This window comes from Octopus sinensis, linkage group LG12, assembly GCF_006345805.1.
Source record: "Octopus sinensis linkage group LG12, ASM634580v1, whole genome shotgun sequence".
NCBI classification, from domain to species: Eukaryota; Metazoa; Mollusca; class Cephalopoda; order Octopoda; family Octopodidae; genus Octopus; species Octopus sinensis.
In genome coordinates this window covers 5,328,841-5,346,594 of record NC_043008.1, presented here as the reverse complement: position 1 = coordinate 5,346,594, position 17,754 = coordinate 5,328,841, and the positions used below count along the sequence as shown (strand labels likewise).

General features: G+C 41.2%; 1 protein-coding gene across 2 annotated transcripts in view; it reads left to right on the top strand.

Moving 5' to 3' along the window:
* Nucleotides 1–17,754, top strand: part of LOC115218053 (peptidyl-glycine alpha-amidating monooxygenase B) — a 105,531-nt gene that overhangs the window by 82,724 nt on the left and 5,053 nt on the right. For both annotated transcript variants that reach the window (XM_029787814.2, XM_029787815.2), the window contains exons 18-22: nt 811–893; nt 7,908–8,105; nt 10,982–11,094; nt 15,234–15,348; nt 16,244–16,432. In XM_029787814.2, coding sequence (XP_029643674.1) covers nt 811–893; nt 7,908–8,105; nt 10,982–11,094; nt 15,234–15,348; nt 16,244–16,432 — 698 coding nt within the window. The remainder of the gene's footprint in view (nt 1–810; nt 894–7,907; nt 8,106–10,981; nt 11,095–15,233; nt 15,349–16,243; nt 16,433–17,754) is intronic.

Here is a 17,754-nt window from a genome sequence, read left to right as displayed (position 1 = left end):
TCGGAGGAAGGGTGGAAGTATCTTCTGAGCTGGCCAGAATTGTTGGAAAGAATGAACTCTGCTAAAGGCACCTAAGAGTGTGATACACATTATAGAATTATGGTGAAGTTGTTTGTCATAGTTACCGACTGTGAGACTCTTGATTGTGAGGTTATGGGTTCAATTGCCAATACGGGAGGTGTATTGTGTCATTCGGCTGGTAAAATTTGTATTAAAGACAAACAGAATACCTAGTCAGTGTCAAGTTAGTGATGAAGTGTAGGCATAGGAGTGGCTTTGTGGTAAGTAGGTTGCTCACCAACCACATGGTTCCGTGTTCAGTCCCACTGCGTGGCACCTTGGGCAAGTGTCTTCTACTATAGCCTCGGGCCGACCAAAGCCTTGTGAGTGGATTTGGTAGATGGAAACTGAAAGAAGCCTGTCATGTATACATATTTATGTATATATATGTGTATGTTTGTGTGTCTGTGTTTGTCCCTCCAACATCGCTTGACAACCGATGTTAGCGTGTTTAGGTCCCTGTAATTTAGCGGTTTGGCAAAAGAGACCGATAGAATAAGTACTAGGCTTACAAAGAATAAGTCCTGGGGTTGATTTGCTCGAGTAAAGGCAGTGCTCCAGCATGGCCACAGTCAAATGACTGAAACAAGTAAAAGAGTAAATTAACTGTACTGCCAAAATCCTACTTATATTCTGTGGGATGTGTCCAATAGCAGTCTTTTATATCCGATCTTTAGCCCTATCCCCACCTCTGTTTAAATTTTTCATCACAATCACTATGTGAAACGATTAATTTTTCTGTTTTTACAGCTATTGCAATTCAAGAATAATGAAATTCTCAAAAGAAGGTATGTTCCTTGATGAGTGGGGTCACAGTGATTCAGCTCTACAATGTGAGTATTAAATATTATATCCAGCCCCTGTTTACAAATGACCGCTGTAGTTTGTCTTGAAATTCAACTCTTTTTATGCCTACTTTTCTTAACTGCAATTATTTCTGAGTTTGAGCAAATTTCTATCATCATCATCATCATCGTTTAACGTCCGCTTTCCATGCTAGCATGGGTTGGATAATGTGGCTTTATTGAGAGAGATCATCATCATTTAACATCTGTTGTCCATGTTGGCATGGGTTGGACGGTTCGACTGGGGTCTGAGAAGCCAGGAGGCTGCACCAGGCTCCAGTCTGATCTGGCAGTGTTTCTACAGCTGGATGCCCTTCCTAATGCCAACCACTCCAAAAGTGTAATGAGTGCTTTTATGTGCCAATTATGTAACACCAGTATCTGCCATGACTACGATTTCACTTGGCTTGATGGGCCTTCTACACAAGCACTGCATTCTACATGCCACCAGCACAAGTACCAGTTACATAACACCAGCATTGACCGAATTGCCTCTGTGAGACCCAATGCTCGAAAGGTGCTAGTTATGCAACACCAGCGTCAAGCACATTGCCTCCGTGAGGTCCAATACTCGAAAGGTGCTTTTTACATGCCACTGGCTTGAGTGCCAGTGGCATGGCACCAGCACCAGCCATGACTACAATTTTACAAGTGTCTGGCTTTCACCAGTTGGCTTTAAATAGCAGATCCAAGTCCGAGATCTCTGGAGATATGTTGTGACTGCAAAGACCCAACAAATAATGTGAGTTCATGGCTGCTTCCTGCACCAGTTTTCGCATAGCCCCAGCCCATCCAAAGTACCTTGGATTGCAGAATGACCTGCTGTGCTTGAGGAGACCTATCATCAACATCAAAATAAATATCAAATAGAAATTGTAGTTGTGATATCTGTACTGGTGGCACGTAAAAAGCACCATCCGAATGTGGCCGATGCCAGCGCCGCCTTGACTGGCTTCTGTGCCAGTGACACGTAAAAAGCACCAACCGATTGTGGCCACTGCCAGCCTCCCCTGGCCCTTGTGCCAGTGGCACGTAAAAGCACCCACTACACTCATAGAGTGGTTGGCATTAGGAAGGGCATCCAGCTGTAGAAACACTGCCAGATCAGACTAGAGCCTGGTGCAGCTTCCTGGCTTCTCAGATCCCGGTCGAACCGTCCAACCCATGCTAGCACGGAAAACGGACATTAAACGATGATGATGATGATCCACTCCCATCAGCATTGTTTTTATTTTCCAAAAATTTCCTTTGGCTGTTCTTTTCCGGGTTATTGCCTTTACTTCTTGTTTTTCAGATCTTAACTTAAACCCTGCTCCCTTCTCCATAAGTGAAACCCCATCACATTTGTATTTAGTACATGAAATGCTCTCCTGGGGCACATACTCTCAGTCATAATGAGAACAATTACAAACAGTTTTCTGAAAAACCCCAACAAACAATAATGTAGTATTTCTGAATTAGTATTAAAAAAATGAACTTTATCCATACAATAGCTAACATGGTTGTATTAGGAAGAATATACTGTATTTTAACATGTATAAGAAACCCTTTTTTGTCAAAAATTAGGTTTAAAAAATATGGGAGTTTCTTATACCATGATAGTATTATAATCCCTTACAAAACCATTTTTCCAAATTTGAAGCCCCCAAAATTGTGGGGTTCCTTATACATGTTAAAATATGGTATATATTATATATGTCTTCTAATATATAAAATCCATTCTGTCTGTCTGTCTGTTAGTGCACTTATAACTAGAGTATTGTTCATCCAATCACGCTGAAATTTTAAACATGGATACATGAGAGAGCAGGGCATTCCGAAATCTAAAAAGATTTTCAAAATTGTGAGTTTCAAAGTGAAAATCACTATTTTATAATCTTTTTGCCATTAAAAGCCACATACCATTTTGCTAGCAACAAGAGGAGTGCAGGATGACAGTCAGGCAAAACCGTCACTATGCTCTCTCTTCTTTCCTCTCTGTGTCTCTCTTATGATGTCCGATTCCACTTGAAGTTGTATATCATCATCATCATCGTTTAACATCCGTTTTCCATGCTAGCATGGGTTGGATGGTTTGACTGGGGTCTGGGAAGCCAGGAGGCTGCACCAGGCTCCAGTCTGATCTGGCAGTGTTTCTACAGCTGGATACCCTTCCTAACGCCAACCACTCCATGAGTGTAGTGGGTGCTTTTTACGGGTCACTGGTACAGGCCAGAGGAGGCTGGCAAAAAGTCACGATTAGTTGGTGCTTTTACGTGTCACCGACACGGACGCCAGGCGGGCAGCCCTTGCAACTACCATGTTTGGATGGTGCTTTTTACGTGTCACTGGCACAGGTGTCTTAACTACAATTTCCATTTGATTTTTATCTGGCATCTGCCACGTTCAGACGGTGCTTTTAACGTGTCACTGGCACAGGTATCTTAACTACAATTTCCATTTGATTTTCATTTTGATGTTGGTATTAACGTACTTGACTCAATAGGTCTCCTCAAGAACAGCAGGTCACTCTACGATCCAGCAGGTCACTCTACGAGTAGGCCATCCTGTGAGCCATAGACTCACTTCATTTGTTGGGTCTTCACAGTCACAGCATATCTCAGAGGTCTCGGTCTTTCATCATATATTTTCTGTTAAAATTCGTTATCAATCAATTATCCTTATCGAGAAGAAACAGTCAAAAGTAACCACCACATACAATCACCGAACATCTCCACTGCTTAACACCATCCAAGTTAACCCTCTTTACCTTTACAGCTGACATGAGAAACTACAACAAAAAAAGCAACTGTTTTAATTAAGCAAAAAAGAGAAAAAATTTGATTGCTATTAAAATGCGTAAAATTTGGGGGTTAACAATCTTAACGCTTAGTTACAGTTTCTGATTCAAACTACATAATAGGCAGAATTATTGGATTAAGACTGTAGGGTGTTTTGAGGGATATTTGGCTGCTATTTCTACAAGGTCTGGCTATAGAGGTCTCCCTCGTTGGCTCATACAGACATATATACATGCAGATAGACATAAAATCGAAATAAAATACTTAAACCAACAGGTGTCAAATACAAAAGCCAAGGTCTATGCAGTGGAAATTTCTTGACTTGACTTGAGACAGTATTCACCCGGGGTGGTTGAGCTGGCTTCATTCGTCCTCAATGCTGCATCTCTCACAAACCCTGAGCAGGCCTGGCAATTTGAGATTAACGACCGCATGATCTCCAACCACTCCTTATTCCAGCAGTGAACGCCATAGATATGGGGGCCTAGGTTGGGTTCCAGATCAGCCTTGACTGTCATCAGCCAAGTTTTTCGTTGTCCACCACATCCCTTTCGCCAACCCTGAAGGGGAACTGGGGCAATTGCTTCATAGATGAATTCTCCTGGTTGACGACGGAGGGCATGACCCAGCCAACGCAGACTTCTTGCCTAATGCGAGCCCAGAGCAATCTCTTAAATCTTACATTATTTCAGTATTACATCTCTATTGTAATGTGAGATAATACTTTCAGTTTGAAAGATGTCTGTCGTATATACATATATATAAATAATATTAGGGTAATAAGAATTATAGAAATTATTATTACCAGTGGCCTAGCACAAAAAAAATTAGTCAATAGACTATATATTATTCACATAAAAATATCATGTACATTAAAGCACATTAAGAGGCTTCCAAATAGGAAAGCCTTGTGCTAGAAAGAGCAGTAGAAAACTCAAACCACTAATTAGGGATAAATTCTTTTGAGAATTCTTTCGCCTCTTAATGTGTTTTAAGAATTCTTTAAGCCTCTTAATGTGTTTTAATGTACACGATATTTATATATATATTCCACAAGCATTCCAAAACCAAGTTACAGATTTTGATTCAGTACTTTTTCGGCTACAAATTAAACACTTAATTTCCATTCACATATTTGTATTTCAAAAATTTAACATTATAATCTTTTCCACAAATCAACTATCATAAAAATTTTATACCATGACATCACATTTTTTATATGTGTGTGTACCTTAAAAGACATCAATCATCATGACACACACCTTCACTCACTCTATCTCTCTTTCTCACTTTCACACACACACACACCCATTTCATATAGACGTACAAACATCTTTCGCTTCCTTTCTGTCCTTTTCGCTTACTCTTCTTTCAATTTCTGCTCTCTTCACATAAATTTTTATGAATACAACTGCTTACAAAAATAGGTATTAATGTATAATTTGTTTCTTTGTTCATAATTTTTTGTTTACATTCATCATCATCATCATCGTTTAATGTCTGCTTTCCATGCTAGCATAGGTTAGATGATTTTGACTGAGGGCTGGCAAACCAAACAGCTGCACAAGGCTCCAATCTTGATCTGGCAGAGATTCTACAGCGGGATGCCTATCCTAACGCCAACCACTCTAAGAGTGTAGTGGGTGCTTTTTACATGCCACCGGCACGGGGGCCAGTCAGGCGGTACTGGCAATGACCTCGCTCGAATCTTTTTACACATACCACCAACACAGGTGCCAGTAAGGCTACGTTGGTAACGATCACACTCGAATGGTGCCATTTTATGTGCCACGGCACGGGGGCCAGTCAGGCGGTACTGGCAATGACCCCACTCGAATCTTTTTACACATGCCACCGGCACAAGTGCCAGTAAGGCAACGTTGGTAACGATCACGCACAAATGATGCCCTTTTACATGCCACCGGCATGGAAGCCAGTTGTTTGCTCTGGCAACGATCACACTTGGATGGTGCTCTTGGCACCCTACTAGCACAGGCACAAGTGCCAGTAAGGCGATGCTGGTAATGATTACACTCGAATGGTGCCCTTTTATGTGCCACTGGGACGAAAGCACAAGTATAAAGCAAGTGGGGGTTGTAGAAAACTGCAGGCATAGACAATTTCTTGGCATCCTCACTTTTGACGTAGCAGAATATTCAAGATGTAACAACTGTAGAGAGAGAGAGCTACACTATCTAACTGGTATGCCCTTCAGTTGAATAAACTGAAGTGTTGTAAAATAAAGTGCCATACTCAAGAATACAATGCATTACCTGGTCTAGGAATCAAGCTCATGACTGTATGATTGTGACCCCTTATACTCTAACCACTAGGTTAAGATACAAGTATTATCCTGTAACTTAGATACTTTACACCAGTTTTGAATTGCTTTCATGAAGAGAGGTCTTTGAAACAATTTGCACTGGGGAGATGGCAACCCAGTCTTCTTCAGTAGCACAAATACGTATATCAAGGAAACTGCATTTCAGTATGTCCTTCCCACATAAGTATAATACAAAGTTCTCAAAGACTCTGCCTTACATTCCCTGGGTTTCTCTTATGGCAAGCTCATATATGTAACATTTACAAAACTACTTTCATTTTGAGCCTCAGAAACTTTAATGAGACCCTAACCTGTGGCCTATGCCAGGAGCGTAACCAGCCCGCTTATGCATACCTTCTCCTTCTTTGGTCACTAAACTCTGATTGCGAAGATCTGTTGAGGCAAGTGAAATCAAAATCAAATTCGACGACTGGCATCTGTGCTAGCGGGGTGCAAAGAGCACCATACGAGGGTGATTGTTGATAGAGCGGCTAACTGGTTTCTGTACCAGTGGCACATAAAAAGGCACCATTCGAGTGTGATCATTACCAGCGTCGCCTTACTGGTACATGTGCCCATGCTAGTAGGGTGCCAAGAGCACCATTCGAGCGTGATCGTTACCAACATCGCCTTACTGGCACCTGTGCCAGTGGCATGTGTAAAAAGATTCGAGTGAGGTCGTTGCCACTACCGCCTGACTGGCCCCCATGCCGGTGGCACGTAAAAAGCACCCACTACACTCTCGGAGTGGTTGGCATTAGGAAGGGCATCCAGCTGTAGAAACTGCCAGATCAAGATTGAGGCCTGGTGCAGCCATCTGGTTCGCCAGCCCTCAGTCAAAATCGTCCAACCCATGCTGAGAAAATCGATTAAAACTATTTCTAATGGAATTCCCGTTTGTTCCACCATTAAAACAACCAGTTACTCACACAGCTGGCATATACCATTTCGCTGGCAGCAAAGGGAGTACAGGATGACAGTCAGCCAAAACTTTCGCTCTCTTATTTCACCTCTTTGTGGGGTTAATAATCTTAATCTTTAGTTAAAGTTTCTCATTAAAACTACATAATAGGCAGAATTGTCGGATTAAGACAGTTGGGAGTTTTGAGGGAGATTTGGCTGCTATTTCTACCAGGTCTAGCTACCATGTACAGGTCTGAACTTAATTTTCATTCACATATGCCTAACCGAAAACGATCACAGCCACATCATCCAAACAGACCAGGTGAAACAGGGCTTAGCTGCTAGTAGATATATTTATGATATTTACCTCGTGAACTACAAGGAAAATAGTATGAGAAAGATATAGTATATATTTTTTTTGTGCAGGGGTTCCTTGAGACGTAATTTATTTTAAGGGTTATACAAGGATAAAAAGGTTGAGAAACACTGAGCTAATGGCAAATGATAGTAACTTGCAGGTTTACAGAGAGAGCACGGTCACTGGATCAGTTAGAAATAGCAGCCAAATTTCCTTCAAATCACCTACACTTAAGACAACCTGCTGTCTTAAATTTGGGCAGGATGGTAAATATAAACAATTGTGAGATTTAGGGTATTTTCTTGACATTTGACTGTACTGGGAAGATCTAATATGTATGATTTACAGGTAGAGAACGTACAAATGCACGTTCCCATGGCTTTATTGATCGCATTCTCACCTGGAATTGATTTTTGTAATTTTTTCAAGACTTATACACCCCTGATACCGTCGGTATCTACATATCAAATTTGAGCGCAATTGGATGGAGAATGCCCGAGATCCTAGAAGACACACACAGACAGACAGAATGGATTTTATATAATAGATGAATTAGGTCACTATTAGAGAGTTTGGTTTGCTTTTATGGAATAGAAATGGCATATCTTTTCATCTGAATATTGTTTCTATTTGTTCAGCTGATGGCTTCCCAGCACCATATGTATTCTTCATTGTTCATTCTGTAACCGTTGCTGAAGATAAAGGATTGGTTTGTGCTAGTGACAGAGGAAATGGACGTATACAATGCTTTGATTTAAGTGGAAAATTCTATAAGCAAATACATCTGAAAGAGTTTGGCTATGTAATATATTCCGTTGACTATTGCTATCAGCACGGTAAGAAAAATTTTCTTTTTAACATTTATACAAAACTCACTGCATAAAAGAGAACATAATATTTACTTAATTGAAAGCTTGTGAATATTTCTATTGAGACACAATTCAATCTGGGTGTTTTAATTAATTTGGTAAATAATATATAAAGATTCTATTGTGTCTGGGGAGAGTCATTTTCTCTTTGTGCCTTAATATGTAACACACTCACCAGTAAAATTTCCACATATTTCTTATTTTTATTGTCATAAAATTTTCATTGCATTTTCCAAACTATTGAAAAGGTTGCAAGATGCAACGAAAATTTTAGGACAATTAAAATAAGAAAAAAATGGAAATTTTACCAGTGAGTGTGTTAAATCATAAGGCATAAAAAGAAAATGACTCTCCCCAGACACAACAGAATATGCTTCAACACATGAACTCATATAAAGAATCTTGCAAACCAAATCAAAAAACGAAATATCTAAAGAATTTTGATGAATTTCTTAAAATAATTAAATTTTTCTTATGAAATTGGTGTCTGAAATTTAATTTCATCAAAAGTTTGTGCATGAAATTATGAAGGAAATTTTAATTTAGATGTGAACACTTTTAAAAATTGTGATGCAATTTCAAGAAGGCAAGTGTCAAAATAATTAACATTGCAATAATTAAAATGACTTAAATGAAAGACATAAGAGTATTCAGGTGAATACTATATATTTCTATGTGCTACTTCATGGTTCTGAGTTCAAATCTATCAGAAATAAACATTTTATCTTTTCTTTTTACTTGTTTCACTTCTTAAACTGCAGCCATGCTGAGACAGATATTATTTTACTTAAACAGATTGACCCCACTATTCTTTTGATTTTTTTTTTCCCTTAAAGCTTGATACTTATTCTGTTGGTCATTTTTGCTGAACTGCTAAATTATCATCATGATCATCACCGTTTAACGTCCGCTTTCCATGCTAGCATGGGTTGGACGATTTTGACTGAGGGCTGGCGAACCAGACGGCCGCACCAGGCTCCAATCTTGATCTGGCAGAGTTTCTACAGCTGGATGCTCTTCTTAACGCCAACCACTCCGAGAATGTAGTGGGTACTTTTACGTGCCACCAGCACGAGGCCGGTCAGGCGGTACTGGCAATGACCACGCTCGAATCGTTTTACACATGCCACCTGCACAGGTGCCAGTAAGGCGACGTTGGTAACGATCACGCTCGAATGGTGCCCTTTTAAGTGCCACCGGCACGGGGGCCAGTCAGGCATTACTGGCAATGACCTCACTCGAATCTTTTTACACATGCTACACCGGCACAGGTGCCAGTGAAGCGACGTTGGTAACGATCATGCTCGAATGGTGCCCTTTTACGTGCCACGGCACAGGGGCCAGTCAGGCAACAGAGACCTAAAAACACCAACACTAGTTGTCAAGTGGTGATGGGGATCAAACACTCACACACTTTCTCTGCAAATTCGCAGACTGCCCATGCACACACACACACACATGAAAGCCCTCTCCCTTTATGCTAGTTGATAGTTGCTTCATATTTGACATTACTCTTCCCTCACAAATTGCTAGACTGTTGTAGTTGCATGCAATTTCTCAGTTTTCTTTCTCCTGGTCAGGTTGTCAGATAAAAGTGTCACCATTTCTGGCAACAGGAGGTGGGATATGGACTCAGAAAGCACAGAGCTGCAATAGATATTATCATCAGATCTTCACAAGAGATGATACAAGTGGTAATTTCTCATATATTTGTACTTTGGTTGGATGACGCTTCCACGAGAGATTTTGAGCTCTCATAAGGAGGCGAGTGTAAGTTCCATCCAACTGCCTCTCAATCTTCTTTGATAATGTCCAGGTTTCTGAGCCATATAGTAGAATTGGTTCAACTGTGGCTTTATGGGAGGACAAAGAATAATATGGAAACAATGATGATGATATTCAAAGAACTTCACTAATCTACCAGTTTGATCCTTTGTTATCAATACTGAAAAGATCGTCATCATTGTTTAACGTCCGTTTTCCATGCTAGCATGGGTTTGGACGGTTCAACCGAGGTCTGGGAAGCCAAGAGGTTGCACCAGGCCCCAGTCTGGATTGGTAGTGTTTCTACAGCTGGATGCCCTTCCTAATGCCAACCACTCCATGAGTGTAGTGGGAGGTTTTTACGTGCCACCGGCACGGAAACCAGTCGCGGCGCTGGCAATGGCCACGTTCGGATGGTTCTTTTTACGTGCCACCAGCACTGGTATCACAACTACAATTTCCGCAAGCCTTGGGGAAAAAAAAGAGTTAAACTACATCAGCCGTAAGGGAATACAAGTCTATCTTATCTAACTCGTTCCACCAATTGATATCTGAAAAGTTCGATGAAATAATTCGTGAACACTGCGATAGCTTCTAACAAAAGATGTTCTGTTACACAACGACCGGTCTGAACAAGGGGAGATAATAGAAAAAGACTCATTCGTTTATTATCTCCCCTTGTTCAGACCGGTCGACGACGTAAATATGTTGAAGCATCTTTTTGCAGAAGCTATCGCAGTGTTCATAAGTTATTTCATCGAACTTTTCAGATATCAATTGGCGGGCTCTACTGGACGAGTTAGATAAGATAGACATGCATTCCCTTACGGCTGATGTAGTTTACCTCTTTTTTTTCCCCAAGGCTTGAGCACCAATTGAAAAATTCAAATTTGATTGCAAAGAATTCGAATTTGAAGGCAAAGAATCCAAACTAGATCGAAAACATCTACAATAGTATACAGCTCAGTGTAGAATGTATTTATATCGACTTAGTTTTTCAATAAAACTTTCGAGATCCTTTTAAACTGTTTAGATATGTTATGATTTGCACCTTATTTGTGAGATTATATTTATTACAGGTGGAATTTTATTTGCTGTGAATGGTCCACGAAACCACACCAAGAAACCTTGTAAAGTGTTTGCCATTGACATAAAAACAGGCATATTGCTATCCTCATGGAACTGTCCAAAGGTTTGTATTGGTTTTGATAATCTGTATATATATAAGGCAGGATCTGTGTGTGTGTACGTGATTGTAGTTTATGCACATCCAGAAATTAGCACACATGTCGCTCAAATTTTAGGAGGACATTTGTCACGACCATAGCTGTATTTTCATCAAATTATTTTCCTCTGAGGCACCCGTGAATAGTGGTAAATAATTTTGAGCCATAACTTCAATTTTCACGTCGGAGAAATCCACTGTAGTGACGCCACAAGCATTTATGCGTACAAAACAGTTGCATGCAATGTGTGTGCTGACCGTACATATATATATATATATATAAAGCTAAAGTTGCCAGTGTATGGCAGGTTTGGTAGCCTTCAACTAACACTATCTCCTCCGAGACCCTGCAGCGGAAGTTGGCCAAAATCGAGAGTATGATAGAAGAAGGCTTGCTCTTCCTTCCGTAGGAGAGAAAATTCAAATCGGACCATGTTAACACCAAAAATTATTTACATCAAAAAGGTGCTTTTTTTCTATGAAAATCCCTATTTTTTACGATTTTTTGACTGCTGTGTTGCCATTTTTCGGTGTATTTCAACCAGAAAAATGATCACTTAAAGAGAATAATGAGCTACATAATGCAAAATTTTTCCTTTTCAAAAATTTCTATTCTAAAGGGTCGAAACAAACCCGAGCAATGCCAGGCAATACTGCTAGTGTTAGTTAAAAAGAATGTTTCCTTGTTTTCTCTACCTGTGCCATCATCATCAGCAACACTATCAGTCATCACCTACATCGCCATTCTTTCATTTGTTTCATGTGTTTTCCATACTAGAAATGGTTAGTGAAGGCACATGGTTCAGTGGTTAGAGTGTTGAGCTTACAATCGTGAGTTCGATTCTCGGACCAGACTGCATATTGTGTTCTTGAGCAAGACACTTTATTTCACATTGCTCCAGAAATGAGTTGCGACGTCACAGGTGCCAAGCTGTATCGGCCCCTTTGCCTTTCCCTCGGTTAACACTGGTGGCGTGGAGAGGGGAGGCTGGTATGCATGGGCGACCACTGGTCTTCCATAAACAAGCTTGCCCGGACTTGTGCCTTAGAGGGTAACTTTCTAGGTGCAATCCCGTGGTCGGTCATGACCAAAGGGGGCCTCCTCCATATATATATATAGTGAAGGCACATGGCTCAGTAGTTAGAGCATCGAGCTTACGATTGTGAGGTTGTGAGTTTGATTCTCGGACTGGGCTGCGCGTTGTGTTCTTGAGCAAGACACTTTATTTCACGTTGCTCCAGTTCACTCAGCTGTAGAAATCAGTTGCGGCGTTACTGGTGCCAAACTGTATTGGTCTTTGCCTTTCCCTTGGATAACATCAGTGGCGCGGAGAGGGGAGGCCGGTATGCATGGGCAACTGCTGGTCTTCCATAAACAATCTTGCCCGGACTTGTGCCTGGGAGGGTAACCTTCTAGGTGTAATCCCATGGTCAGTCATGACCGAAGGGGGTCTCAGCAAAATGGTTAGACAGGAGAAATAGTTGAGGCAGGATTTTTTATAGCAGGTTGTTCATTTTGTCATCATCAGCATCGTTTAATGTCTGCTTTCCATGCTAGCATGGGTTGGGCGATTTTGACTGAGGACTGGCGAATCAGATGGCTGCACCAGGCTCGAATCTGATCTGGCAGTGTTTCTACAGCTGGATGCCTTTCCTAACGCCAACCACTCCGAGAGAGCAGTAGGTGCTTTGGCATGCCACCGGCACAGGGGCCAGTCAGGCGGTATTGGCAATGGCCCTGCTCAAATGGTGCTTTTTATGTGCCACCTGCACAGGAGCCTTCCAACAGCACTGGCAACGACCTCGCTCAAATGTTTTTTCATGTGTCACCAGCACAAGTGCCAGGAAGGCGACGCAGGTAACAATCACGCTTGGATGGTGCTTTTACATGCCACCGGCAGGGAAGCCAGTTTGCTGCTCTGGCAACGATCACACTCAGATGGTACTCTTAGTGCTCCACTAGCACAGATGCCAGTCATCGAATTTGATTTTGGTTTCGATTTCACTTGCCTCAACAGGTCTTCGCAAGCAGAGTTTAGTGTCCAATGAAGGAAAGGTACGCATAAGTGGGCTGGTTACACCCCTGGCATAGGCCACAAGGTTCTGGTCTCAGTTGGCTTGCCAAGTCTTCTCAAGCACAGCATATTTCCAAAGGTCTCGGCCACTAATCATTGCCTCGGTGAGGCCCAATGTTCAAAGGTCATGCTTCACCACCTCATCCCAGGTCTTCCTGAGTCTACCTCTTCTACAGGTTCCCTCAATTGCTAGGGTGTGGCACTTTTTCACACAGCTATCCATATCCATTCTCGCTGCATGGCCATACCAGTGCAGTTGTCTCTCTTGCACACCACATCTGAGGCTTCTTAGGTCCAACTTTTCTCTCAAGGTACTTACACTCTGTCGAGTATGCACACTGACATTACACATCCAGCAGAGCATACTGGCTTCATTCTTTGTGAGCTTACGCATGTCCTCAGCAGTCACGGCCCCTTGTTTCACTACCATGTAGCATGGCTGTTCATACACATGCGTAATACACTCTACCTTTTACTGAGCAACAGGCCCTTTGTCACCAGCAGATGTAAGAGCTCTCTGAACTTTGCCCAAGTTATTCTTATTCTAGCAGCTACACTTTCAGAGCACCCTCCCCCCCTACTGACTTGGTCACCTAGGTAACGGAAGCTATCAATTACTTCTAGTTTTCTCCCTGGAATGTGGCGGAAGTTGTTCTCTGCACATTTGCAGTGTTTATTGCCCCTGTGCATCTGCTTCACACAAAAACTATCTTCCCAGTTAGCCTTCCTTTGATATTGCTGCACCTCTTATGTGGCCATAGCTTACATTGGGTACATCTTAAAGAGTTCCTACCTACACCTTTTCTATAGATCGAGCAGGGATTTGTGGTTTGCCTGCCTTTCTACTTATTAGGACTTTGGTTTTAGCTAGGTTGACTCTAAGGCCCTTCAATTCTAATCCTTGTTTCCACACTTGAAACTCCTCCTCTAGTTCTGATAGTGACTCAGCATTTAGAACAAGGTCATCAGCATAGAGGAGCTCCCAGGGGCACTGTGGGATTGAAACCAAAGCTATGTGGTTGAGAATTAAACTTAACTCATTTGTACCTCATTATTATCAGCATCAACCTTATCATTAGTGCCATTATCTACATCATTATTATCATCATCATCTTTATCACTACCACCATCATTATCAACATTGAGATATGGTTTCTGACAGATCTGAGCAATGCATGCTTGCATGAGAAAATAGAATTTAAACACAGCTGAGAGAGAGAGGTGATGATGACAACAATTATTACTGTTGCCGATGATGAACGGATGCTTGTATGCACACTGGACTGTATGTAACTGTTTTGAATATGAAGTCCTTACAAGTATGGTATATCGGTATATTATTATCATTGTTCGACCATGGTTGAGACAATGGAATTTACTGTTACGCCAGACTTCACAGTGCATCATAGCATTACAGAGGTCCTGTTGCTGGATGCCTGTATCCCTGGAGATTACATCAGGGTAGGAGAGTGTGCGCCCTCTGGTATTGCGAGCAGATGGCTTCCAGAGGAGAAGAGTAGAAGTTACCTCGTTTTCAGCTCTACAACAATGTCCAGCAAACTGGACTCTTCTACCTTTCACAAGAGATGATACAGGTGGTAATTTCCCATATATTTGTACTTTGGTTGGATGACACTTACACACAAGATTTTGAGCTCTCATAAGGAGGTGAGTGTAAGTTCCATCCAACCGCCTCTCAAGCTTCTTTGATAATGTCCAGGTTTCTGAGCCATATAGTAGAATTGGTCGACTGTGGCTTTGAAGGTTTTAAGTTTGAAATCTCTACTTAGATTTGATGACTGGTATATCAGGACTCCAATGAAAATCACATGAGTCTCTAGAACTGTTATGCTTGCTGTGATAAAGCTCTAAAATTTCTCTACTCAAACTGAAAAGATACCTACATCAGCAGAACAAGCAATTAATGTTGCATTTCTTTAATTAGAGACAGTTAATTAGTTTGGTAATTCACATAAATGACAATGCAATCGAAATGTTTTTATGTTTCATTTATCCTCTTGTTTTTTGCAGGGTCTAGGCTTTCCTCACGATATCAGTGTTGATAATAAGAACCATGCTGTATATGTAGGCGACTTATTGGCGAAAACAGTCTGGAAGCTACAGATGACAACTCCCAATATTTCTGGTATGAACATTTTCATCATCATCATCAACACATATAAAGATGCACATCCATACGTACAAGCATGGTACATAGTTGCATGACACACACACACACACACACAGACATGCACACACAAGGAGACAGACGTGCATACATATACAAACACATGCTCATACACATATACATAGAAAATACACAAACACGGACATGCAAGCACATAAATGTGCAGGATACGTACATACAGGTGCACACACATACATACATATGCATACACACACATATATACATACATACACATGCAAACACACACATACATACATACGTACATGCATGCATGGGCACACACACACAAACAAAAGGGAACTCGGTGTAAATAACGGACAGAGTCAAAACTATTGAAAAGGTTGCAAGATGCAACGAAAATGTTTAGGACAATAAAAATAAGAAAAAAGTGGAAATTTTACCAGTGAGTGTGTTACATAATAAGGCACAAAAAGAAAATGACTCTCCCCAGACACAACAGAATATCATCACATTTTAATGTCTGCTTTCCATGCTGGCATGGGTTGGACGGTTTGACTGAGGACTGGCAAGCCAAGAGGCCGCACTAGGCTCCAGTCTGATCTGGCAAAGTTTCTACAGCTGGATGCCCTTCCTAATGCCAACCACTCCAAGAGTGTAGTGGGTGCTTGTCACATGCCACTGGCATGAGGGTCAATCAGGCAGCAACTTGCATCCTTACACACATACACACACACACCCTGCCTTATATATATACAGATAACACTTACCTTCTGTCTGGTTGGAACAAATGAATAAATGTATGTTTGTGTGCATGTGTGTATACCATGCATATACATGCATGGATAAACGTTTCTATAAATGTTTATTTTATTTTTGAAAACTTTATTTGTAGAATATTTGTCTAAAAAGAATGAAATCCCTCAGCCTATGGTGACTGCTGAAAATGTTCCACTGCTTGACAACGGGCTGGAAAGTACCTCCGATTCAAATTTCAAGGCTTCGGTCATCGTTGGTAGCCTCTTAGTTGCCCCTATGTTTTTCATCGTACTCATAACTGTTTTCGTGCGTTACTATCATGCAGGTGAGACTTTACATCTTTGTTAGACCCTCGTGAAATTATCTCTTCTATAAAGAATAATCTTGTTTTTTGTTTTGTCCCAAATCAATCCCTGATAGAGCACACCTATGATCAAAAGCCTCCAAACCGTTTGCTATTTCTTGCAGGTCAAGTAACCATCTAAAGACTCACTTGTATTTCATCTCTATGAAATGATTCATTTCTAAACTAGTGTTTTATTCTACTCCATACCCTTTTGTTACTGTATTTGTTTTGAGATGCTCTGTGTTTCTTCCAATTACTTTAAATATAACAAAGAATTTAGTAAAATAACTTAGTTATCATTAAGCTAGTATTAGCAACATAAATTGTGACTAAGGTTTGGTGGAAGATTTTAATTCAAAACTTATGAAAACAAAACATTTGTACCTCAGAGCCAGAGCCAGTTTCAGCCGGGTTAGTAACGAAAGGGTTAATTAAGCATTTCTGTATATTTACTTCGCTATTTCTTTACTATTCACTAAGCAAGTTAGTGGAATTTTATTTTCTAACAAAATCAGGAAAAGGTACAAGCACATTTTCAGTTGTCTCCTACATTTGGCACTGACTAATATTTTTACTCCATCATCATCATCATCCTCGTTTAACGTCCGTTTTTCCATGCTAGCATGGGTTGGACGGTTCGACCGGGGTCTGGGATGCCAGGAGGCTGCACCAGGCTTCAGTCTAATCTGGCAGTGTTTCTACAGCTGGATGCCCTTCCTAATGCCAACCACTCCGTGAGTGTAGTGGGTGCTCCTTATGTGCCAGGGGAGGCTGGCAACGGCCACAATCGGTTGGTGCTTTTTACGTGCCACTAGCACAGAAGCCAGTCAAGGTGGCGCTAGCATCGGCCACGTATGGATGGTGCATTTTACATGCCACCGGCACAGGTATCACAACTACAATTTCCATTTGATATTTATGTACTTGACTCAATAGGTCTCCTCAAGCACAGCAGGTCATGTGCCACTGGTACAGAAGCCAGTCAAGGTGGCACTGGCATCAGTCACGTTCGGATGGTGCCTTTTACGTGCCACCGGCACAGGTATTACATCTACAATTTCCATTTGAGTTTTTGATGTTGATGTACTTGACTCAATAGGTCTCTTCAAGCACAGCAGGTTGCCCTATGATCCAAGGTAAGTACAGTGGGCTGTCCTGCAATCCAAGGCACTTTGGAAGGACTGGGGTTTCTAATTTTTTTTTCTAGTTTGAATATTTATTGCTCTGTACATAAAGTATATTAACTGTGCACTCAGAGTTCCAGTCATGTATCCTCTCATTGGATGATGCTCTTCGCACTC